Source organism: Neofelis nebulosa, chromosome 9 (assembly GCF_028018385.1).
Source record: "Neofelis nebulosa isolate mNeoNeb1 chromosome 9, mNeoNeb1.pri, whole genome shotgun sequence".
NCBI lineage: Eukaryota > Metazoa > Chordata > Mammalia > Carnivora > Felidae > Neofelis > Neofelis nebulosa.
Window position 1 is genome coordinate 138125924 of NC_080790.1, and position 24152 is coordinate 138150075.

At 54.9% G+C, this 24152-nt stretch overlaps 1 protein-coding gene across 5 annotated transcripts in view; it reads left to right on the plus strand.

Moving 5' to 3' along the window:
- PHACTR3 (phosphatase and actin regulator 3) overlaps positions 1-24152 on the plus strand; it is a 236952-nt gene that overhangs the window by 188509 nt on the left and 24291 nt on the right. For all 5 annotated transcript variants that reach the window (XM_058686121.1, XM_058686120.1, XM_058686122.1 and 2 more), the window contains one exon: positions 5260-5413. In XM_058686121.1, coding sequence (XP_058542104.1) covers positions 5260-5413 — 154 coding nt within the window. The remainder of the gene's footprint in view (positions 1-5259; positions 5414-24152) is intronic.

The window sequence follows — 24152 nt, forward strand, 5'->3', positions numbered from 1 at the left end:
CTGATCTTTATTATTCCTTCTGCTTCTTTGGGTTTAATTTGCTCGTCTCTCTCTAGTGTCTTAAGATGGAACATGAGGGCACTGATTTGAAGGCTTTCTTCTTTTTGGAGATAGGTATCCAATGATGTAAAATCTCCCCCAACACCATTTTGATATATTGTATTTTTTATTTGCTTCACAATACTTTCTAATTTCCCTTTTGATTTCTTCTTGGGACTATGGGTTAGAAGATTTTTTTTTTATTTAGTTTCCAAAGATGGGGGTACTTTTCTAGAGAGCTTTTTGTCACCAATTCCCAGTTTTATTTCACTCTAATCAGAGAGTGTGTTTTCTGCGACTGGAGGGAGCACTTTCACACGTATGAGGACCTGCCTCTAAGTGTGTGTGTGGTTTTCTGGCAGCCGCCGTGCGCACACGTGGGAAGAGAGCGTTTGTCCCGGGCAGGGTTTTTCTAAATGTCAAGTAGGTCCCGTGGCCGGTTAGTGGCTCTCGTGTCTTCCACTCCCTTCCACTTCGCCTTCCTTGTTCTATCACTTCCTCAGGAGAGGTCTTGAGATCTTCAACAGCGCCTTGAGGTTTCTCTGTTTCTTCTCTCAGTCTGTCAGGTGTCGCGTTTCGGTTTTGAACCTCTCAACAGGTTCACAAATCTTTAGCACTGGTCCGTCCTCCGGATGAAGCCATCCCTTTATCACTCTGAGAATCGCCCTTGATCCCTGAGAAGGTTCTTGGCTCAGAAATCTACCTTGCGTGACGTTCACCAGTGCCTTTGGCTTTCCTTCGATGGGTTCAGAGCTGTGCGTCTTTCCCCTCGTATCTGTTTGTGCCTTTATAGTCAAAGTATGTGTTTTGTGGGCAGCATAGAGTTGGGTCTTGCTTTGTTATCCATCTGAGAGTTTTTGCCTTCCAGGAGGGTATTCAGACTATTTGTGCTGAATGCAACTCTTAGGTTTAAATTGTTTTCTTAACTTTATTTATTTTGAGAGCGAGAGAGAGAGCAAGCGAGGGAGGGGCAGAAAGAGAGAGAAAAATCCCAAGCAGGCTCCTCACTGTCAGTGCAGAGCCTGACATGGGGCTTGAACTCACAAACCGTGAGCTCATGACCTGAGCCAAAGTTTGAGGTGCCTGATAGGGACTGGGGGGGGGGGGGCAGGGGACGTCCTGAAGGAAGCCTGGAAAGCAAGCCTGGAGTACAGGAGAGGAGGTGAGACCACGTATGGAAATCCCGAGCCATTAGCAGTAGGGCCTTAGTGTCTCATGGGACAGAGGAGGTCATGTGGGGAACAGGTGTGGACAGAGGGTCCTGGGACACACGGACATGTAGAGGTGGGGAGACGTCAAGGAGCCAGCAAAGGAGACTGAGGCGTGGCCATCAAGGTGGGAGGACAGCCGACCGGAGTGGTGGCTTATGGGGAAAGGGAAGGGAGCCTTTCACAAAGAAGGGAGTGCCGACCACCTCTGGGTCTCCAAAGGCACCCTCTGCCCCACTGGGGTAGGTAATAGGAGCTGACGAGACAGGGGCCTGGGGCACATTGGCAGTTCCATACCTGCTGGTGTGCCCATGAGCCGGTGCGTGCAAGGCTGCCTCCTGCCTGCTGAGCCAGGGCCCTCGCAGTGCCACCCAGTGCTGTCCCGGCCACTGTGGCACCAGGGGACAGACAGCATCACCCCACCCTACCTCCTCTGCCCCGCCTGTCTGCTGCACATTGGAAAGGCACCCCCAACGTTAACCGGAGTCAAATTAGATCTGGTACCATCAGACTTCTAATTTACTTAAGTTTTTGGCTTCTACGTTGATTTTTTTTTTTTTTTTTTTTTTTTTTTTTTAGCTTTTGCCAATAACTCCATAGGGTGTTAGGCGGGACCAGTCTGAAGGTAGATGAGAGTCTTGCCCTTGGAAAGACAGTGTTGGTTCCCACAGATGCACCCAGGGAAAAGACATTTTGAGGCAGGTGAGCTCTGACCACATCCAGAAGCCAGCCTTGCCCGTGGGGACTTTGGGGGAGCCAGCAGACAAGTCAGATGGTGGCAGTTCTCCGGGAGCGAGAAAACGAGTTTTTTCCCTCCGCTGACTGCCAGGCGGCCGGTCTCCGCCGAGATCTGCACACTCTCAGAGTTCAAGACCACCGCGGGGCTGGAGGGGAGGAGCATGTTACCGTAGACCGAGTGAGACCCTCTCACAGAGACTCAGCCTCCTCCTCTCGGATGAACTTGCCCTGTGTGGCTGCGGCCGTGGGTTATGTACAGAGTTCTGGAAAAGGTGACCCTGACCATTTTTTCCAGTTATTGCTTTTCTGGAGGAGAGAGTTTCTCTACTATCTTTCCTGATGTTGCTCAACGGTGTTCTTTCTCTTTAAATAATTATTCATTTTCATCTAAGGAAATTATGATAAAAAAACACAATACCAAAAAGCAAAATTAGTACAGAAAATGATGAATTCTTGACCTCCCTGGGCCAATTATGTCATATGTACTTAAAATTTCGGCACCTACACATCTACAGACATGTTTCTGGGGATGGCACACACACATCCGTACCCCTGCTGTCGTCAGCAGCATCCCGTGGATGCCTTTCTGGCACTCAGTGACCTACATGCCACCATTGTCGATGGGTCTGCGGAGGCTCGTGGTACATACGATGTGCCATCATCTGACAGGTGTCATCCTGGGTATCTTGGTTTATTTAATTTCTTGCTTTCATAAATGACGCTGGGCGAGCACCCTTGTATCTGGTTTTCTGTGCTTGTCCCACTTTTCTGTGTCAAAACAGGGAAACCGGTGCGTCTGGGGGCATCTGGGGAGGGAGGACTGCTTGCCTCCCACGGTTGGGACAGAAAGGTTTCCTGACCTCGGATCCTCAGCCTCACATCCTCTCCGAGTCAGACCGCTCTGGGATGTGTGCTCGTTCAGAGCGATTCTGGGGGCGCCTGGGTGGCCCAGTCAGTTGAGTGTCTGATTCTTGATTTCACCTCAGGTCACGATCTCACGGTTGGTGGGATCGAGCCCCACGTGGGGCTCTGCGCTGACAGGGTGGAGCCTGCTTGGGATTCTCTCTCTTCCTCTCTCTTTGCCCCTCCCCTGCTTGTGTTCTTTGTGTCTTTGTCTCTCTCTCAAAATAAATAAACATTAGGGGCGCCTGGGTGGCCCAGTTGGTTAAGCGTCCGACTTTGGCTCAGGTCATGATCTCACAGTTTGTGGGTTCAAGCCCCGTGTCGGGCTCTGTGCTGACAGCTTGGAGCCTGCTTGGGATTCTGTCTCCTTCTCTCTTTGCCCTTCTCCCACTTGCTCTCCGTATCTTTCGCAAAATAAATAATAAAAAAAATACTAAAAGTAAATAAATGAGCATTAAAACAACAACAAAAAACCCAAATTGACCCAATTGAAGGTTGGGTGGGAGTGCTGGCCGGATTCGTGGAAAGCCTCATTTGTAAGCTATTTGGAAATTTCCTTTGTTGACTTCTCAGTAACAAAACCTAGTAACCTCCTGACACGCTAGAGAAGACCTGATACCAGGCTCTAAGTTTTCGTCGTGTCCCTACTGTGTGCCCGTGCCGTGCCCAGAGAGGCTGGGAGAATGGCTTGCTTGTTCCCGGCACCGGGACTTTATGTGGAGCGAATTCTCACTTCCATCTGGAAATCTCTGACGAAGGTTCTTTTTCTCGGTTAAGAACAAATACGATTAAAGTTTGTAATAAGCCCAAGACATTTGCCATGGGCTTAAAAAGACTTTCATTGTCAAAAGCTTAACAGATTAAACCATACTCAGTGTGGTTTCATAGTTGAGCATACTCTGGGTCTCTGAAAATGGCAATCCCTTCTTGCCGCGTATTAGACCCTTGACATTCATGAAGGATTTGTCCCGAGACCTTTGAGATGCCCTTAATTCGTGAATGCCACCAAAGCTGTCAGTTTCCCCCGGAACACACAGTAAAGACTAACCGAAAAATGCACGTGACTCCTTCAGGCTCTTTGTGATCGTATAAATGTAGGACTCTAGCCATTTATAAAGCTATTAAAACAAATTCAGGCTAGAGCCCTCGCTGGAATGGTTTGGGGAGCCATTATGTTCCTCTTTCTCTATAAAGCATAGCAAACAAGCTCATATTAGAAATTCAAACCTCAGCGGAGCCCCCAATTTTTGTGTCTTACTTTGTCCCCAACTTCTGTGAAACTGTCACGTTCTGAGACTCATTTCCGGCTTTGTACCCGCGTCTTCGACGCTAGGCGTCGGCTTTCTCGGGGAGCCATTTTTCTTGGCCTCCACCCAGGGGGTGTTGGGGGATGGTCTGAACCCCCGGATTGAAATCCATGTCCTGGTAAAGCTGCAGAACTGCCACCTGCAGTTACCTGCCAGGGGCGGGGGGCAGGGGGGTGTCTCATTCAGAAACTCACCGACTCCGCACATCACCGTTTCCCAGCATACCATCCTTCTCTGCCTGTGAACACCGCCAAGCCCACTTCTCTTAATTTAGACATCCCATCCTCTAAGATCTTACTCGCACCCGGATGTTGGCTGAGCCCGGGCGTGTGTGGAAATAAAGATCAGCCTCAGCCTGGGGACCCGGAGTCAGCCCATCCTTTCCTTCGCTCCGTGTTCGTTGGTAACATGCTGCGTCAGCGCTGTTCCGGGGCCCGCGGAGGGCACACTGCTGTTGACCTCAAAGTCCGGTGAAGGAGACGATAAATTGACGGACGGGGAAGAGCTCAGATCCAGGGGGAGTTCACGGTGTGGTGTCGTGGTGATTGGAGTCTCCGCGGGCCCCTTTGAGAAGGACGGAGGCTGGCTGTGGGGACAGGGCCGGCTGTGGACGGTCCAGCAGAGCCAGGTGGCCTGTGGGGGGCAGATCTGCTCCGACGGCCCCGGGGTGGGCTGCTCTCGGGACTGGGGAAGTGGGGAGAGTGGACCCTGAGGGGAAAGGGGAGGGGAGGGGACCGCCATGGGAAGTAACTGTAGGTTATGGCCCAGACTCAGAAGGAAGCCTGAGTGCCATTCATAGTCACCCTGGGGGAACAGGTCTGCCCCTGGAGGTCCTCTGTGATCGATCGCCCACCCGTGGAACGCATGGCCCACAGGCGGTGACATCACTCTCTCCCGGTATCGCCCCCGTGCCCGTCCGAAGGCGCCACAAGCCGACAGACACATCCCCGTTGCCCTGGTGCAGATTCCTTCGAGCAGCAGGGGGGCGGCTAGGTCGGCAAGCCAGCACCCGACTAATACCTGTGTCTTTGTCCCTTCCCTCCCGTCCCTCCGGCGGCTCTCAGGAACACTGCCGAGAAAATGCAAGAAGGAGCTCTTGGCGGTGAAGCTACGGAATCGGCCCAGCAAGCAGGAATTGGAAGACCGGAACATTTTCCCCAGGAGGACTGACGAAGAGAGACAGGAAATCCGGCAGCAGATTGAGATGAAACTCTCCAAGTAAGTAGTGGCTTGTCGCCTCAGGTAGAGGCGGGGGTGGGGGGTGGGGGGCGGCCCTCGCAGCCCGCACCCCGCTGAGGCCCTGTCTTCCCTGCCCTGCGCTGTCTCAGGGCTCCCAGACGGGGCTCTGACCGCGACTTCTCGCCTCGCCACCGTCCACGCTGGGGACCGGACAGTCCTTTGTCCTGGGGGCCATCCTTGTCTTCACACCTGACATCCACCTGTGACAGTCAGAACTGTCCCCGCACATCTCCACCTGCCTGGGGGGGGGGGGGCCACATCGCCCCCAGCAGAGAGCACCGGTCTGTAGAGGGCAAGCGAGCCCCCTGAAGGAGTGAAGGGGCCACGGCTGGGAGGGGCTGTGACAGCGTGGGCAGGACATGCCTTGTGGGCGTCCCGGACCTGGGAGAGAGGCTCTGTTTTCACCTCCACCAGGCCACCTTCCTGCAGGAATGTGCATCCCGTATTGCCAGATCGCCTAAGCTTTTCAAGGAAAGCTGGAATCTACTGGGGGGACAGTACGTGCACCAAGTTGAGCCCATCTGCTGTCTGGCTGTGACCCAGAGCCACGAGTGAGCGCCCTCTGCTTTACAGCCCCCAGGCGTCCCCTAGGGCGGTCACTAGGGTTGGCTGTGTGATGGGCCCGGACAGCGTGGAGCTGTGGATCTTTGTGGCTGGGATCTGCTGGGGTCCAGGGATGCGCCCTGGGACAGGATGCTTTGTTACCAGTAGGGGGACAGGCTGTGACTGCGTGGTGGGCCCAGCATTGGAGGACTTTCTAGGTTGCTCCCCAAAAACCAGGGGCCAGAGCACACGGGGCAGTCCCACTCTCACCGGCGGCCCCTGCCACGAAGCTGGCCCAGAGCAGCTGAACATGAACCACAGGGCTTTTGTGGGAATCAGGCCCTTCGAGCCTTCTGGATCGTAGCCCCAGGATTGGGTGCGGGTGTCAGAAAGGACGTATTAACGGGGCTCGGGCACACACCTGTTGCCATCTCCCTGACCTCCCTGCTGCACCTTCTGGAGTATGGCCTGGGCGGGGCTGGGCTTGGACGGACAGGGTCCTGGACTCCCTCAGCCTACCCGTTCCCCCTTTAACCCTCAGAAACTGGTCCTGCAGAGCAGGAAGGGATGGCATCCCGATGGTGGACCCGCTGTCCCCGTGCCTCACCCTCGATTTGCCCTTGACGGGTGCTTCTCACTGACCCCTGCACCCAGGTCACCTGCGGGGACCACGGGAACATGCAGGTTCCGATGAAGCAGGTCTGCAGCGGCCCTGGGGGTCTGTGTTTAGACAAGCGCCAGGGGACGCCAGTGCCGCTGGTCTGTGGGCCACCCTCAGCGTCTTCCAGCCTCGGTAGCCTTGACACTTGGGGCTGGGTGAGTTTGTGGTGGGGTGTCCTGGGCAGGCCAGGATGTTTAGCAGCAACACTGGCTTCCGCCCGGTGGGGGGGAGGGGTTACTCCTATCTTGCTCCCACCCACCCAGCTGTGACAGCCAGAAATGCCTCGAGACATTATCGAGTGTCCCCTGGGGGACAGAATCGTCCCGGTCAAGAAGCACTGATCTGAAGGTCAACTTGGACTTCTTCCCCCCGGGGGTCTTTCCTCTGCCTGAGGCACGGGGCTCTTTGGGTGGCTCAGCCCTTGTTCCGCTCTGCACCAGGGAGCATGGGCCCTGGTGAGCCCATCTTCCGCTGAAATCCCTCACTGAATGTTGTCGGGGGGGAGGGCGGGGAATGTGCAGACCCCAGGTGCTAGGATTCTCTGTGCCTCGGTTTTCTCACCTGTAAGATGGGGTGATAGCAGCTGCCAGGCCCATGGCAGAGGAGGGACCGGCTCAGCAGGGCACAGGGGCCCCAAGCTGGGGTCCTAGACACTTGGAGTCACACACACAGACCTGGGTTCAAATTCCACTCTGCGCTGATGTCCGGGGTGACCTTAACCCTGTCCGGGTCTTATTTTCTCATCTTTAAGGTGGGATGCTGACCTTCCAAGGTCATCGTCTGTTTCTGGGAGATCCCGTAAGGAAGGCGTGTTACACAGCACCTGCCCCTCGGCAGGTTGGGCTGCTGACCTCTGCGAGCTGGGGCCTCTTCCTGCGTCATCTCTAAGCCTTGTGGCCAACGGTGTCTGTGACACAGACCGCTGTCAAGGTGTCTGGTGGCTACTTGGGGCTCAGGAACCCCACGGGGAAGCTTCTTAAAATACAGATTGATGGGGCGCCTGGGGGGCTCAGTCGGTTGAGCGTCCAACTTCGGCTCAGGTCACGATCTCTCAGTCTTTGGGTTCCAGGCCCACGTCGGGCTCTGTGCCGACGGCTCGGAGCCTGGAGCCTGTTCGGATTCTGTGTCTCCCTCTCTCTCTGCCCCTCCCCTGCTCGCACGCTGTCTCTCTCTCTCCGTCAAAAATAAATAAACATGAAAAAAAATTTAAAAAAAAATACAGATTGGTGAGCCCCATCCAGACCCGAGACCGGAACAGTCTAACAAGTTGCCTGGTATGGGTGGGCTGAGGCAAGCGACCAGTGTGAGCCCGTATTAGCGGATCGAATGAGGCTGTGATGCCCCTCAAGCCCTTATCGTTGCATCTGGGTCATGCGTCAAAGACTTAATTTACTCGTGTGAGGGGCCCTGGGCAGCGGAGATCACTCCTGTCAGCTCGCGCCTTCCTGCAGAGCCACGGCCTCAGACCTCTTCCTGTGTGGCTGAACCGCGCCCCCCTCCCCCCGCCCCCGTGCTTGGTCCCCCTGCTTGGTGTGGGGCAGATGCTGGAGGAACACGCGCGGGAGGGAGCGGGGAGGGAAGCCTAGGAAGCAAATGCATGAACCCCTCAGGGAGGGGTCCAGCTATCACAGACGGGGAGGAGGCCTGGACCGGCGGAGGGGACCCCTGTAGACACAGGGCCCCAGACCAAGGTCTGCCCCTGCTGCCGGGGGGTGTCCCAGAGGCCCCCTGAGGAGAGGGGTCTGGACCAGCATTTCCGAGAGAGATGGCAGGTGTCGGGTGTGAGCGGTTGTCCAAGGTGCAGCTTGGGCCCGGTTGTGGGGCCCCGAGGCCTTTCCTCCTGGGTGTAGCAAGGCCCCTTTCAGGGTCACGGCTGTAGTCACCATGCTGTGCCAGAGGCCTCTTGAGTGAGGGGAACCTGAGGGCACGGGCACAGCCACGTCCACGGCCACGTGGGGTGTCACCATGCCTGGCCTCAGCTGTGCTGCAGGTGCCGTGGGCAGGCCGTGGGGTGTCCAGACCTCACCCACGGCAGGCAGGGAGGTTCTTGTACCCCTCTGGGGAGCTGCTGGTACAGTGGAAAAAATGTCAGACCATGGGCCAGGGAGGCAGTGGGGACAGTCTCCACGTCCTGGGATGATTTGGGGACTTGGTGCCACCACCCGGGGACTTTGATGGCCGTTGCCTCAGTGGAGCCCCGACTGCCTGTGCCTGTGGGCCGGGCTCCTGGCCCCGCAGTGGGGCCGCAGGCTGCTGGGGTCCAGCTCCCGGGCGCCGGGGCTATAGTCCCAGCACTGACTGACCCCAGGCCGCCATGGACGTCTAGCTCCAGCGTTTCACGTGAATGGGACAGTCTGTGCTTCCTGAACGGCAGGCACCGTTGAGGGGGCTTCTCGGTCTGCGGCCCCCTGAGTGCCTGACGACCTTCAGTTTCCTTTCACTCACCCTGGCCTCAGCCTCATCAGTGATAGCCTTGAGTCCCGTGTTCTCGTTACATGTTTTTTCTTTTTTAAATAAAGGAGAAGAGATTTCCTAACTCTTCACCTGGGTAGGGGGTGCGGTGGGGGTGGTTCTGAGCCTCAAATGAGAAGCCACAGGGAGGGGGGTGTGCGTCCTGAATAAAGTCTCCTGCAGGTGTGCTGGAATGATCTTCCCCCCCCCCCCGCCCCCAGTATTTATTTTGAGAGGAGAAGGTGGGGGCAAAGGGGCAGAGAGAGGGGAAGAGAGAGAATCCCAAGCAGGCTCCAAGCCGTCAACGTGGAGTCCAACATAGCACTCGATCTCACAAACCATGAGATCATCACCTGGGCCGAAATGAAGAGTTGGCTGCTTAACCGGCTGAGCCACCCAGGTGCCCCTGGAATGGCCTGTCTTGACCCTCTCTCCGCCACGTCTTTGCGGCCTTCCCCTTTCCGTTGGTGCACCGGCCACATTCACGCAGTCACGCACTCAGCAGGTATTTGCCGAATAGCTGTGACGTGCCAGACACGCTGCTGGGTGTGAGGTGTCCTAGCAGACAAGACGGAGGTAGTCTCTGCCCTGTGGGGCTTACTGTCCCTGAGTATGCTGCAGGCATGGCTGGATCCAGATGCTCCTACGGCATTGATAAGAGTTGGTCTACTTCTGATTCTTGACTTGGTTGTGCTCCGTGTGGCTTCCTTCTCTGGCTATTTTGCTCCACATCCTGGTCCAGGAAGCTCCAGGCTTACCTCTATATGGGAGCCCATTCCTGAAGCGATCACCTTGACCAAAGGGATGGAAGGGGCTCCCTGGACACGTTTAGATCACATGCTCATCAGTGAACCGATCACCGTGGCCGAGGGAACATGCTCATTAATCAAGCTTAGCTTGCGTAGCTGCTGGTTTTCTCAGTGGGATGTGCACTTGCGTGAGGGTTGGTCTTCTGTTTCTCTTATTTCTGGTGAGATTGAACATGTTTTCAGTGTTTATTGGCTCCTTGGTTGTTTCTTCTTTTCATGAACTTCACCTGCAGGTTTCTTTGTGTTAATGATTTTAGGAGTTTGCTTTGGAAATTGTGGCTTCGACTCCTTCCTCAGTTTGGTGAGTTACACAGCCGTTCTCTGGGGCTCGTGTTTTCATTTAGGTCATACTTCCCTGTGTGCAGAAGTATTGTAAGTATTGTAAGGTCGTTGGATTACCAATCATACTCTTTAGGCATCAGCGGGCTTTTCTGTCAGGGGCCAGCAAGTCAATGCTTCCCGCTTTGTGGACCCTACAGTGTCTGTTGTAACAACACGACTGTGCTACTGTAGCACTAACGTGGGCTTAGCCCGTGTGGAATGAGTGCGTGTGGCGTTGTGCCGAGGAGAAAACTGTATTTACAAATGTAGATAGCAGCCCCTGGGACAGAGTTTGCCGACCTCCGATACACTTTATGGTTCTGCTGTTTGTGTCATGTTTAAAAAATCCCTCCCTACCCAGAGGTACAGAATAAACTTACTTTTTTTTTTTTTAAATGTTTATTTTTTTGAGAGAGAGACAGAGAGAGAGGGGGACCCAGAATCCGAAGCGGGCTCCGGGCTCCGAGCCGTCCGCGCAGAGCCCGACGCGGGGCTCGAGCCCACGGACTGCGAGATCGTGACCCGAGCCGGAGTCGATGCTTGACTGACAGCCCCCCAGGTGCCTCAAGAATAGAGTCACTTATTGTACTATCTAGTTCTGCCAAATGATAATGGCTTTCTATGTAATGAACAGACCAGTTTCTCTTTCAAAATAGAGTATTACGTGAATGGATCTAAAGGAAAAATAGTAAACAGTGGTGGTATACACGTGGTTCAAAACCAGGACAAAATCATCACGAGGACACTTGGTGTAAGAGAAGTCCAGGCCACCCCCCCCCGCCCCACCCCACCCCTGCCTGTGGGTGCAGGAGGGGAGGTGGGAGGAGGCGGGGGCCAGAAACCAGCCTGAGGGCCTGGAAGGCCCCCAGTTTCGAGGAACCCGAAATACATGTCCTGGACCGGGTTTCCTCCCTTACTCGCTGAGTCTGTCACGCATCTTAAACCTTGGACTAGAACGGAGGAGCTCCTATGACTTTTGTCACCAGGTTGACAAACAGAAAAGCAACCCGGGACCCACAGAGGGAGGCAGCTGAGAAGTCGCATCCGCATCCGGGAGGAGGGTCAGCTGCTGTCTCCCCACAGACACGGTTTAATTGGATCCCTTTGTCTTTGTTTTTCCTCCTTGCGGGGTCTTTGCGCCATCACTTGCTGAATAATTCAGCCCTGGTTGCCATAGCAACGTGCCCTCCACCGAAGCAGCCTGAAGCGCGATGGGTGTTTTTGTTTTGTTTTATTTTCTTTAATTTCCAGACCTTTAATGGTTTCTCTTCCAGGCGCTCCCAGGGCTGTCGCGGGTGAAGTGGCCGCTGTCCCCGGCTCCCTGGCACAGGCACCTGCCGGGTGCCGGGTGTGGGGGCTCCGCAAGGTGGGGGGCATCTCTCCAGACGGGAGCCCAGCTCACCTCTGTGAGTGACCCTGTCAGTGACTCCGCCACATTTAAGGACCCCCAGCCCTCGCGTGTCACACAGTAGGCGTGTTCTGGACATGATGCCCACAGGCGCAGAGTGTCGTGTGCACGGTGTAAGGGGAGCGACGGTTAAGGACGCCCGCGCGCTTTCAGTTTTAAGTGCTGGCCCCGGGCAGTAAGTGTCACTGACTTTCCCTCTTTTGATTCAATCTCGCAGGAACTGGGGAGGATGGGTCTTCTTTCCACTTTACAGAGGAGAAAACTAAGCCTTTCCAAGAAGTTAGGGGACTCGCCCTGGAACCACACCCGGGCTCAGGGGAGGCCTCCTGCCGGAGCGCTGCCTCACCCGCTTTGGGCTTTGCACGGTCTAATGTTGGCTTGGCTCCCATCACCGTGCGTTCTGGCCTCCGGCCAACACGTCCGGCCTCTGGGCTCCCAGTCCTTCCTGCCTGTGTCCGGGGGCGGGGGGGGGGGGGGCACAGAGATGATGCAAAGTGTCCCCTGGTGCGGAGCAGTGGGGGTGAGTGAAGATGTCCAGAAAGGGCCCCTTAGCCGCACATAGGCTTTGGGGAACCGGGGCCAGGCAGGCTCGATCCCTGCCTCGCTGTCACAGCGGTGGGAGTCGGGCAAGGGCCACCTCTGGGTCCCCTCCTGCCTGCATATGGAGACCGCGGCAGCACCCCTGGGGCTCCTGGGGAGGTTCTAGGTTAGTCCTTGAAAGAACGTAATAGTGTATCCCTGGCAGGAGGCGCTCAGGGAGACAGAGCTGCTGCTGGCAGGAGCTTGGCTGGGACACACCTGGGTTGTTTGTCACCTGTCACCTCCATAGAGGAGGAGGCCACCCGGCGGGCCGCACTGAGGCTTGAGTGGAGGCCATAGAAGCCTCTACAAGTCAGGGAGCAGCCCCGCATCCTTGTTAATGATGATGCGATCGTTGTTCTCGTTTGTTCTCATTTGTGACTGTCGTGTGACCCGCCTGGAGACAGAGGGGCCTGAGTGCTGCACAAACTTTCTATTAAGTGTCCCATGGGGGCGGGGGGGGGGGGGGGCGCGGTTCTCCGCTCTGGGGCTGTGTTGTGAGCAGCTGATTAAGGCTCAGTGATGTCCTTCGGGACTTGGTCCTTAGCATGCCACCATGGGAGTTAAATGCTCCTCGTCGTGTCCCTTTGTACATTTCGTTCTGCATCCGGAACAGGCTGCCACCACTCAGCCTCCATGGAAACAAGTTCGCAGGAAAAAAAGAGAGTCGTGCACAGCTGCCCCCACCCACCATGGTCACCTCGAAACCTGCAGAATTTTAGGGAAGACGCTGGATGCTGTTTTGTTTTTTTAAATTTTTTTAATGTTTATTTATTTTTGAGAGAGAGAGAGAGAGAGAGAGACAGAGCATGAGCAGGGGAGGGGTAGAGAGAGAGGGAGACAGAATCTGAAGCAGGCTCCAGGCTCCCAGCTGTCGGCACAGAGCCCGACACGGGGCTTGAACCCGTGAACTGTGAGATCATGACCTGCGCTGAAGTTGGAGGCTTAACTGACTGAGCCCCCCAGGCACCCCCCTTGGCTGGAGGCCTTTAAGGACAGGGGTGGAGGCTGGCACGGCTTTATGGGACCCGAGTATCAGCCTTGGTGCCTGTTGTCCACTGAGGCCTCACAGGCAGTGGGGACCCCGTGCAGGGTCTCAGTTCTGTGGACACAGAATTTGGAAAACACAGAAATCTTTCTTTTTTGTGGGCTTACCAGGAAGAAAAAAATGGCTTTTAATTTCTGGAAAGGAAGCCACTCATTTGGGCAGAGTTGAAGCTTCATTGCAGGGGCGGGGGGTTATGATAGCAGCGGGGCACTGATAAATATTTGCCGATTGAGGACCCGTCGCTCTGTGCCCCACCCCCCCCGCAACCTGCAGCGTGGGAACCCAGCTCATCCTGGGCGACTCGAATCCAGTCCCACAGGCATCCTCCGAGATGGGGACAGAGCGGCGTGGTTATTAATATGGTTGTTAGTTATTTATTCAGCGTCTTTTCTGTACCAGCCTCCTGCTGAGTGCTTCATACACATTATCTCCTCGAAGCCTCACAGGGACTCTGGGGGTAGCTACTCCTAATGGTCCTATTTTTCAGATGAGGAGAAGTGCCTCAGAACAGCGCAGTCACCTGCCCCTGCGTGCACAGCAGGAAACGTGGGCGGGTAGCTGGTCACCTGGTCACGTCAGTGTGCACATCTGATCACCAGGGGACTTTGGGAGCACACAGATTCCTGGACCCCGCTCCAGACCTCCTGAGTAGGAATCTGTATTGTAACGGGCCCTTCCTCCCCAAGTGTCCCCGGTGCCTGACGATGCTCTGTATCCCTGCCTCAGGACTCTTGGAAGACTGTTCTCTGAGGTTTCAGGATCACACTGTGCTGTGTTTCTGCACCACAGCTGCCTGGTGGTATCTTAAGGAGAATGCACACTTTGTAATCAGTTGCGTTTCCCTTTTTGCTTTGGCCGCCGGGACTCTCAGAGTCAAGTGCGCAGGTTCCCATGGCAATACTGTAAAAAAAAATATTTTTTTATGGAGGCCCTCTTAGGGTATATGAGATTTTACCATGTAGTGTCGTGTCAGAAGTGTTTCCATACTGTGACACAGTATTCAGATGTTCATTTTTTAAAAATTTACTTATTTTGAGAGAGAGAGAGCATGTGCATGTGTGAGCAGGAGAGGGGTAGAGAGAGTGGGGGAGAGAGAATCCCAAGCAGGCTCCTTGCTGACAGCACAGAGCCTGATGCGGGGCTCAAACTCATGAACTGCGAGATCACGACCTGAGCCGAAACAAGAGTCGGATGCTTAACTGACTGAGCCACCCAGGCGCCCTACAAATGTTCATCTTTAATAGTGTCTCGTATCCCAGGACCAGATAAGTCTGCTGGCTTCGCTCTTCCCTCCCAACAATCCACAGACTTGGGATCTTTGCTTTTAAGGTAAAACTACAAGGCTCATTTTCACACGTCAGTGTCTTCCTCTTTATGGGTTATTTTCATGAGCTACACTTCAAGAAATAGGAAGAAGAGAAGAAACATATGAGCAGGAGGAGGAAAAGAACATTGAATTAGACTAGGTCATTACTCCAGAATAAGGCCCACTTGTCAGCTGGATCCCAACAGATCCGACTAGGGGAAAAAGCCTGGACCGCTGGGCTCAGGAGAAAGGGCGCAAAGCTTGTAAACAAATGCATGGGAAGCTCTCAGCTTCACTAGGAAATGCAGATGTAAAAATTCATAGTAACAAAGAGCCTTTCATCCTCAATTAAAATGACAATAAAACCAAAAAAAATTTTTAAATGTTTATATTTATTTTTGAGACACAGAGAGACAAAGCATGGCCAGGGGAGAGGCAGAGAGAGAGCGAGACACAGAATCGGAAGCAGGCTCCAGGCTCCGAGCTGTCAGCACAGAGCTCGATGTGGGGCTCAAACTCGTCAACCGTGAGATCATGACCTGCGCCGAAGTCAGAGGCTCAACCTTCTGAGCCACCCAGGCGCCCCGACAATAAAACTTTTAAATAATACTGCTTTGAAATCGTACCTTTTACTATCCGTATTAATAGAAGTAATAATAATGAAACTATAGAACGCTATCAGCCCTAGTGAGGTGGTGATTTACACACACACACACCCCGCTGGCAGCCGTGTGGCCCAGAAATAACTGAGCAGGGCTCGCGGAGAGCTCTGTGACAGCTGGCCTGTTGTAACCGAACATTCCACTTCTGGGAGTTTTTGGTTTTTTTTTTTTAATTTTTTTTTTAACGTTTATTTATTTTTGAGACAGAGAGAGACAGATCATGAACGGGGGAGGGGCAGAGAGACAGGGAGACACAGAATCGGAAGCAGGCTCCAGTCTCTGAGCTGGCAGCCCAGAGCCCGACACGGGGCTCAAACTCACGGACCGTGAGATCATGACCTGAGCCGAAGTTGGACGCTCAACCAGCTGAGCCACCCAGGTGCCCCTCCACTTCTGGGAGTTTAAAGAAGGAGAAGAAGGATGCTGTGATGGTTACCCGTCACCTTCAGCAGGTTCTGCTCCCCTGGGGAGCGGGTGATGGCAGACGATGGGCCAGTTGACTTTCCAAGTCTCCCCAGCCTCTTGGCTTTCGGGACCGTTGCCGAGACGTGAGCAACCGTGGCAGCTCCAGCTGACACCGCGGCTGCTTCGGTGGGGCGACACTGTTCCGACACGTCACGAACATCAAGGCAAGGAGGTCGGCCCGATCTGAGCAAATGTTGGTGACTTGAGTCGGGTTACCCACTGCTACGTGGGGGTCTGGATCCAGCCCTGCCCCGGGGCAAGGACCCCACAGTCAGGCTGGCCCGCGTTGGACTGGGCTGTGCAGCCCTAGGTAGGTCGTTAAACCTCCAGCCTGTTGCCCTCACCGCCCGGGGGCCCTAACCGTACATCTGCACAGGGGACACGGATTCAGGGTGTCCCCAGTGCATGTGGCCTGAGAGCCTTGTTGCTGTCTTCACACTTGCCCATTGTCTGCACACCTGCTGTGATTCAAAGCCTCGTGGGGACAAGGCATCACCACAGGTGTGGTCTCCTCCCTGCAGAGCATAGTGTGACAGCTGAGTCGGGAGAATCTCCGGTCTCCAGATGCAGGTGACGCAGGTCTGCGTTAGGTCCTGGGACAGAACGTGCTAACACGCAGATGTGGTGCCCACAGGAGCCCTCACTCAGGCTGGCCGGGGGGAGAATCACCCTGGGCCAGCGGAGGGCGGGGATGAGCCTGGTCTTGTTGGGCCTTTGTTTCCTTGTTGCACCTGAACCCTTGAAGCCCATGATTCTCACGTCCACAGAAGTGTCCTTTGGTAAATTTCAGATGTCATGACCACAGCAGCAGCATCCTGGACAGACTGGCCCCTGACTGCTGGTAGGGCGCTGAGCTGACCGCTTTCTAAGCCTGACCACAGTCCCGGGCAGAGCCTATTGTCCCCGCTCTGCCGATGAGGAAACGGCCGGAGAGGCCACATTGTGTCCCAGCGTCTCAGGATTAGCGAGCAGCCAGACAGTAGGTTCTAGAGCCCCTGCCCCCACCTGATGCCAGGGTGTCTTGCCCTCATCTTGCACACAGTGTAGGAGGCTAATGACTTGGGATACGGTCCAGCTTCTGGTAGGTGTCGTACTAATGAAGCTGTTAACAGCCATCTCGGCCGGGCTGAGTGGGCCTGTTCCAGTGTCAGCAGCCCTGGGACTTCGCTCTGTGTCCCGTGTGGCCTGAGATGTGCACGTGTCTCTGCATTGGTCCTTAGAACATCACGCCCGGTCCCACCTTGTAGCCGTCACTGAGCATGTGTGCGGACATCATGTCCCCAGACCAGGGCCTGGCCACGGCCAGCGGGGTATGTTGCCCTCATGATAAGTTATGCTGTGTCCTTACAAATTCTCAGAAAATTTGCAGTTGATCCGTGGTTGCTGAGGTTAGAAGGTGAGGGTTTAAATCACTTACAGGGGGAAGTTGGGACCACAGGAAGACAGGCCTTGTCTTTCCAGCTACACCAAGTGCCTTGGGACATGTGCGGGGCGCCCACCCCCGGGTACAGAAACGCCAGGTTCCTGCGACGTGCAGAACCGCCTGGGGGCCCTAACTATGGCTGGGGCACCTGGGCGGCTCAGTCGGTTAAGCGTCGGACTTCGGCTCAGGTCATGATCTCCGGGCTTGTGAGTTTGAGCCCCGCATCGGGCTCCGTGCTGTCAGCTCGGAGCCTGAAGCCTGTTTCAGATTCCGTGTCTCCCTCTCGCTGCCCCTCCCCCACTTGTGCTCTGTCTCTATCAAAAATAAATAAAGGTTAAAAAAAAATTTTTTTTTTGAAAAGACACACTCAAAGGCAAATGTCTACACCAGCCACAGAGGCGCAGGGCCTGGGAGGGAGAGGAGGAGGCAGGGATGGGTGAGGGTGTCAGAGTGTGGTTTGTTCCCAGCGCAGAGCTGAAGGATGGTAGGTGTCCATTAGCGTGCGGGCAGGAGTGTCACGTGTCCTAGGCTGCGAGCAGAAGTAAAAAAAAAGTGCCAAATACTGAATGGGCGTAGCTGTGGGGAGCATGGGGCGGGGCTGTGCGGGGCATGACGGGCGCAAGGCCAGAGGGCCCAGCAGTGCCGGGTGTGGGCCTTCCGTGCTCCTGATCCACACGTGATTGCCTCTGCTCCTCCCGGCCCCAACTTATCACCTCCTGGGAGATTACCTGCTGTGACCACCCCCGCCCCCCCGACTCCCCCATGACATCATTCTGTGGTTTTTTCTTGTAGTGCTGCCCGAAATTAGCTCTTATCTTGGTTTGCCTCTTCAGGGTCAGGCTTCCCACAGGGCGCTGGATTCTGTCTCGTCACTGATGTGTCCCCGATGCATTCAGTAGGCGCTCGATAAGTTGGTGCTAAGTGGCGCACAGGGATGCCTGAAGGATCACAAGGAGGGGCATGGCGGGATGAGGGGTGTCTTGAGAAAGACCACTGTGCTAACACGAGGGGGGCTGGGGAGCAGGATGGGGCAGTGCCTCTGGCCGGGGAGGTGGGCACTGTCATGTGGGCGATGGGGCTGGGGGGTTGGACTTGGGGGGGTACAGGACTGGGGTAGGCGGTGAGAGCTTGAGGAACTCACCTGCCGGGTGGGTTGGGATGCTCTACCCCGGGAGAGGGGACACAGGAAGGAGGAAGGGGGATGTGTGAGGGAGGTTCTGTGTCTGGGTTTGGGCAGAGTGGGGCGGGGGGGTGGTCCCTTTCACATTTACCTGCAGTTAATCTGTGAGTGTGGGGGGGGCTTGCGGAAGGGGTGTGTGGTTGGGGCGCCTGGGTGACTCAGTCGGTTGAGTGTCCTACTCTTGACTTCGGCTCAGGTCATGATGTCACAGTTCATGGGTTCAAGTCCCACGTCAGGTTCTGTGCCGATATCATGGAGCCTGTTTGGGATTCTCTCTCCCTCTCCCTCTGCTTCTTTCCTTCTCTCTCTCTCTCTCTCTCTCTCTCAAAATAAATAAACAAAAAAGGAGTGTGCAGACCACGTGGGGGCCTCTGCTGGCAGTTTTTGAACTGATGGACCAAGGGCACTGGGAGACAGGTGTGGTGTTTCACAGGGTGTTTCCTGTTAATGTCGGTTCATTTCCTACAACGCTGTCGTCCCTCTGACTTCACGCTCCTTTCACAGAGATCGAGTGGTCAGTGGCTTTTCAGTGGCCTCCAGGGACAGAACAAGTCCCTGTGCTCAGGGTTGATAAGCCTCTCCATCTCCTGGAAATGGGGCAGCATTAAAAGCAATCAAAGGAGGGGCGCCTGGGTGGCGCAGTCGGTTAAGCGTCCGACTTCAGCCAGGTCACGATCTCGCGGTCCATGAGTTCGAGCCCCGCGTCAGGCTCTGGGCTGACGGCTCAGAGCCTGGAGCCTGTTTCCGATTCTGTGTCTCCCTCTCTCTCTGCCCCTCCCCCGTTCATGCTCTGTCTCTCTCTGTCCCAAAAATAAAAATAAAAAACGTTGAAAAAAAAAAATTAAAAAAAAAAAAAAAAAAGCAATCAAAGGAAAACAGAGAGGATTTGGAATCCCCTTTTCTTCTAAGTGCTTTCAGGGCTCCAGCGCTTGGCCCTTGTTGAATAATTTGGGGTTTGGGGTTGGGCATATTAGGAGCCGAGTGTTTCTGTTTGGATAAGACGGGCCGGGGGGAAGGCTTCAGTCATCCTCAGATGCCGAGGAGGGTGGGGCCTGGGCTCTCCTGACCCATCAGGGGTGACCTGGGACTCAGAGCCAGGAGAGGTGTCGGTTTGAGGACCGCTCCTGAGTGGCAGCAGCCTTCCACGAGGAGAGCGCAGAATGCTCTCCGGCACCAGCTTGACTGCTTGGTGAGACTCCTCACAGGGTGAGCTCAGCTCCCTGATGCACAAGAGCACGTTCGTGGGCTCGGTCCCAGAAGCTGCTGGTGGGTCGGTTTCCAAAGGGGTTTTCAGAGAATGGTGGGAAGAAGGGGGATGAATAGAATCACAAAGAACTCATTGTGCCCAAGGTAACTCACGAGCAAAAAATGAATAGCTTGGGCATCTTCAAAAAGAAATGCAGCTGTGGTGTGGAGCATGAATTTGGACCTATCATGGGCTTTCCTTTTCACCGTGAATCCCCAATTTGCAAAATGGGGGATCATGCCTGTGATGATTAACCTTTGAGTTCATGGGTTTAAAATTTGATGAAAGCTTTATGCATAAAATGTAAACACTTATGTTTAAAGTTTATAAACATTTCTGGAATTTTACTTTCATAGCCACTGCCTCTCTGGCACAGTCCACATGGGTTTGGGACCTTGTGACGTCATGGCAGCTAATCCCCAGGTGATAGATGTCACAAGCTGTGTTTTGCATGTGAGAACACCAAGGCTCAAAGTTGTTAGTAGTCAGTGGGTGGTGAGTGAGGGCCTGAGCATAGCCTGCCCAGCTGAGTCCTCTCCCTCAGCACCCACGGCCTGTAGTCCCATCACAGCACCCTGAAAGATGCCCACCAGCCATCCCTGGTTCAGAACCGCTGAATTGCTCATGATTCTCCACCGAGGCAGGGAAATGGAGGACCCTACTTCTTCGATGCCTTGACCTCAGTGCCTACCATAGTGCCTGGAACACAACAGGCTCTCAGATGGCAGCTGTTGAATGGATGGGTAGCTGGATGGCTAGACGAGGGATTTGGATAGTCACGTAGTTGCGTGGGTGGGTGGGTAGACAGAGAGATGGAGAGATGGCTGGACAGTTAAGTGGTTGCATAGTTATGTGGGTGGGTAGATGATGGATGGTTGGAATGGATGGTTGGGGTGGATGGATGGATGGTTGGGGTGGATGGATGGATAGTTGGGGTGGATGGATGGATGGTTGGGTGGATGGATGGTTGGGGTGGATGGTTGGGTGGATGGATGGTTGGGGTGGATGGTTGGGTGGATGGATGGTTGGGGTGGATGGATGGTTGGGGTGGATGGATGGATGGTTGGGGTGGATGGATGGTTGGGGTGGATGGTTGGGTGGATGGATGGTTGGGGTGGATGGTTGGGGTGGATGGTTGGGTGGATGGATGGTTGGGGTGGATGGATGGTTGGGGTGGATGGATGGATGGTTGGGGTGGATGGGTGGTTGGGGTGGATGGATGGATGGTTGGGGTGGATGGATGGTTGGGGTGGATGGTTGGGGTGGATGGATGGTTGGGGTGGATGGATGGATGGTTGGGGTGGATGGATGGATGGTTGGGGTGGATGGGTGGTTGGGGTGGATGGATGGATGGATGGTTGGGGTGGATGGGTGGTTGGGGTGGATGGATGGATGGTTGGGGTGGATGGTTGGGTGGATGGATGGTTGGGGTGGATGGATGGATGGTTGGGGTGGATGGATGGATGGTTGGGGTGGATGGATGGATGGTTGGGGTGGATGGTTGGGTGGATGGATGGTTGGGGTGGATGGTTGGGTTGGGTGGATGGATGGTTGGTTGGGGTGGATGGGTGGTTGGGTACATGGATGGTTGGGTGGATGGACATCAAGGTGGACCCAGCTCCGTGGATAGAATGCAAGTCAGTAAAATTCAATTCCACAAAGTAAATATGTATTGAATGAATGATTTGCTTTAAGTAGTAGGGTCTTCAGGTAACTTGAAGCAATGATTCCTTTCACCAGCTTGATATATAACCAACATATTCCGAAGCACATCTGTGAGTGGTGTGAACCTTTGGGTCCACAGAGGGCGTTCCTCAACGTGGAGTTTGGTTCTGTCCTGGGGGTATGTCCTGGCCAGGGACTCACATCCCGTTGCACAGCTGCTCTGTGGCCAGCTGGCCAGGCCGGGCCTCACCTGGGCTGCAGGGCCTCAGGCCCTGCGGTGGGAGTACCCCAAGGTCCCCCCTCACCGTCACCGGAAAGCTGGTGGACAGCAGGGCTGCTCCAAAAGCTTCCTGAGCATTTTCAGGAGGAAGTGGAGTTTCCCTGCAGGGACAAAGACTCACCTTAACCTGTGACTCTCCAGAGGGGGAGTCAGACTGTCTCCACAGCTGATTTCATGGAGTAGAAGTCACATCCCAGGGGCTCCGTAGGGACTTGGGCCAGGCCGGACCTGTGGCGGGCGGGAAGTGTGTGTCCTTGCCGAGGGGGCAGCCGCTGTCCAGCCAAGCGTGCGTGTCCCCCCTGGAACGCCAGACCAGTGCGGTGGGATCTCTCAAGAGAAACCGGAAATGTTCATGCGAAATTTCCTTCCGTTAAATGTTGGGAGTCTATTCAACATTCTAAAAACGGGAAAGCGTGGACCCCATGAAACACATTTGCGGCCATATTTGGCCTGGGGGCCGCCTATTTGCGCCTCTGATATAAAGTCCCTTATGTGCTCGTTTTATGAGAAGGTCATTCTTGTTCTGAGATTAGAGGATCAAAGAAAATTTTTTTAATGTTTCTTTATTTTTGAGAGAGAGAGAGAGAGAGAGACAGAGCATGAATGGGGGAGGGGCAGAGAGAGCGAGAGCGAGAGCAAGAGCGACAGAAGCCAAAGCAGGCTCCAGGCTCTGAGCTGTCAGCACAGGGTCCGACGCAGGGCTTGAACTTGTGAACCATGAGATCATGACCTGAGCCAAAGTCGGACACTTAACTGACTGAGGCCCCCAGGTGCCCCTGAGATTAGGGGATTTTTGACTGCGTAGGGAAATAATGCACCATGATCTAAACTGGCTGTCAAGGGCAGAAGCATCAAAACCCACAGGTGTAACCACTGATGTCCCATGCATGGTCTATGGAATTCACTTCCTCTGCGACGAGCAGCGACTCAAAGACCTGGGGTCTGACCCTCGGCTCACCTCGATCGAGGGCAGCATCCCCTTGTGATGTGAAGGCATGAGCTGTGGCCAGAACTCCTTGGTTCCTGTCCCGGCCCTGTTTTCCAGCTGTGTGACCGCGGGCGGCCACCCCCCCTGACACGCACCTCCCTTTGCTCTTCTGTAAAATGGGGGTGATTACAGAGGAGTCTGTCTCGCGGGACCACAGAATGGATGCCGTAAGATGAGACCCCTAAAATGCTTACGAGTGCCTGGTGGGGAGGAAGCACCCAGGGAAAAACAGAGTTCCATGAGAATGGGGAGTTGGCATTTTATCTCAACGGTTTATTGAGCTATAATCTCTGTACCGATCAACGCATGCTTTCAAAGTGTGCAATTCAGTGGTTTTTGTGTGTTCATAGCGTTGTGTGTTCCCCAGCATCAATGTCAGACCATTTCCATTACCTGCCAGAAGCAGCCCTGCCGTTAGCCCGATCCCCAGGACGGTCCCTGCACCACGGGGGCACTGAATGCACAGTGATTATGGTCACAAGGCTGGAGGGTGGCTGCTTGTAAAGGCCCGGCCTGGACGTCACCAAGTGTTAGTGTCAAGGTCTCCTTCAGCTTTGTCTTCATTGGACTCGATCATCTTTCCCAGGATCTTTCTCACTGTCTTCATCATGGTCATTGACGTGTCCTGTCTGCTGCATAGAAAGCACTTAGGGAACGTTGGCTCTCACCCCTTTGGCATCCAGGGGCTCCACCTTTCGGGGGACGGAAGTGCACATCTGAGGCCGGGTCAGGAGCCTCACGCTGACCCCTGCCTGCAGCAAAAGGGAGGCCGGGAAGCGGTGGGGCGGGGCCGGGACATCACAGACCCTGCGTGCCTGGCTCAGGTCACTGTCGCGGGCAGCGTCCCTGGTTGGATGATGCTCTCTGCTCCCCTCGGCTGGGGTGTGCGGGGCCAGCTCTATGACTGTCTTTAGATTTTGAGATCCTAGGAACAAAGACTCTGTTGAGCAGTTTCTCTGCTTTTCTTTTCCTTCTTGGTGAGGCCGATTTACCTGACTTGCTTCCCAGCCCCACCCCCGCCGGGGGCTCCAGTGCATTCCGGGGACTTTCCTTCTCTCTCTGTTTCGAAACTCAAGATACGATGCGGTCAGGTCTACTCTGTCCTGCTAAACCCTCTCGGGTGCCATCCTGACAGCACCCGCCGGCCCCTCCCGCTGTGGTTAGGGACCTGCTGCCGGTATTACATGGCCCCCAAAGTCAGGAGAAATGCCTGCATCTATTAGGGCACTTTCTTGGGTCTGTTGCAAAAATGGAAAAGGAACTGGAGAGGCAGGGCTGTGAGCAGGTTCTGTGGGATGTTGACCCTCTGCCCTGGGTGGGTGGGGGCGGGGGGCGGAGGGTGTCGGGTGGTCCTGCCAGGCCTGGGGAGCAGGCAAGGCCGGTATGATCCAGTCAAAGCCGTACCTGTAAAGCGTGGGCCTTGACATTCTGCTTTTAGACTGAGATGCTGTGCTTCCAAATCGGGGAAAGTTGGGCCCCTCTGATCCTCAGGGAACATAACGATCAGTCTTGGTCTTTGGGAGGAGCTCATGGTCTGCAGGGGTCACGGGTGTGTGGGGCTCAGCGGTCCCTGCAGGCGGGGCCCAGGCTCCCTTGTTTGGACCACGGTATGGTGAGCCCATGGCCTTGCGTCGGCCCCGGGGCCAGCTGCTTGTTGTTTTCCAGGGTTGCCTGGGAATCTGT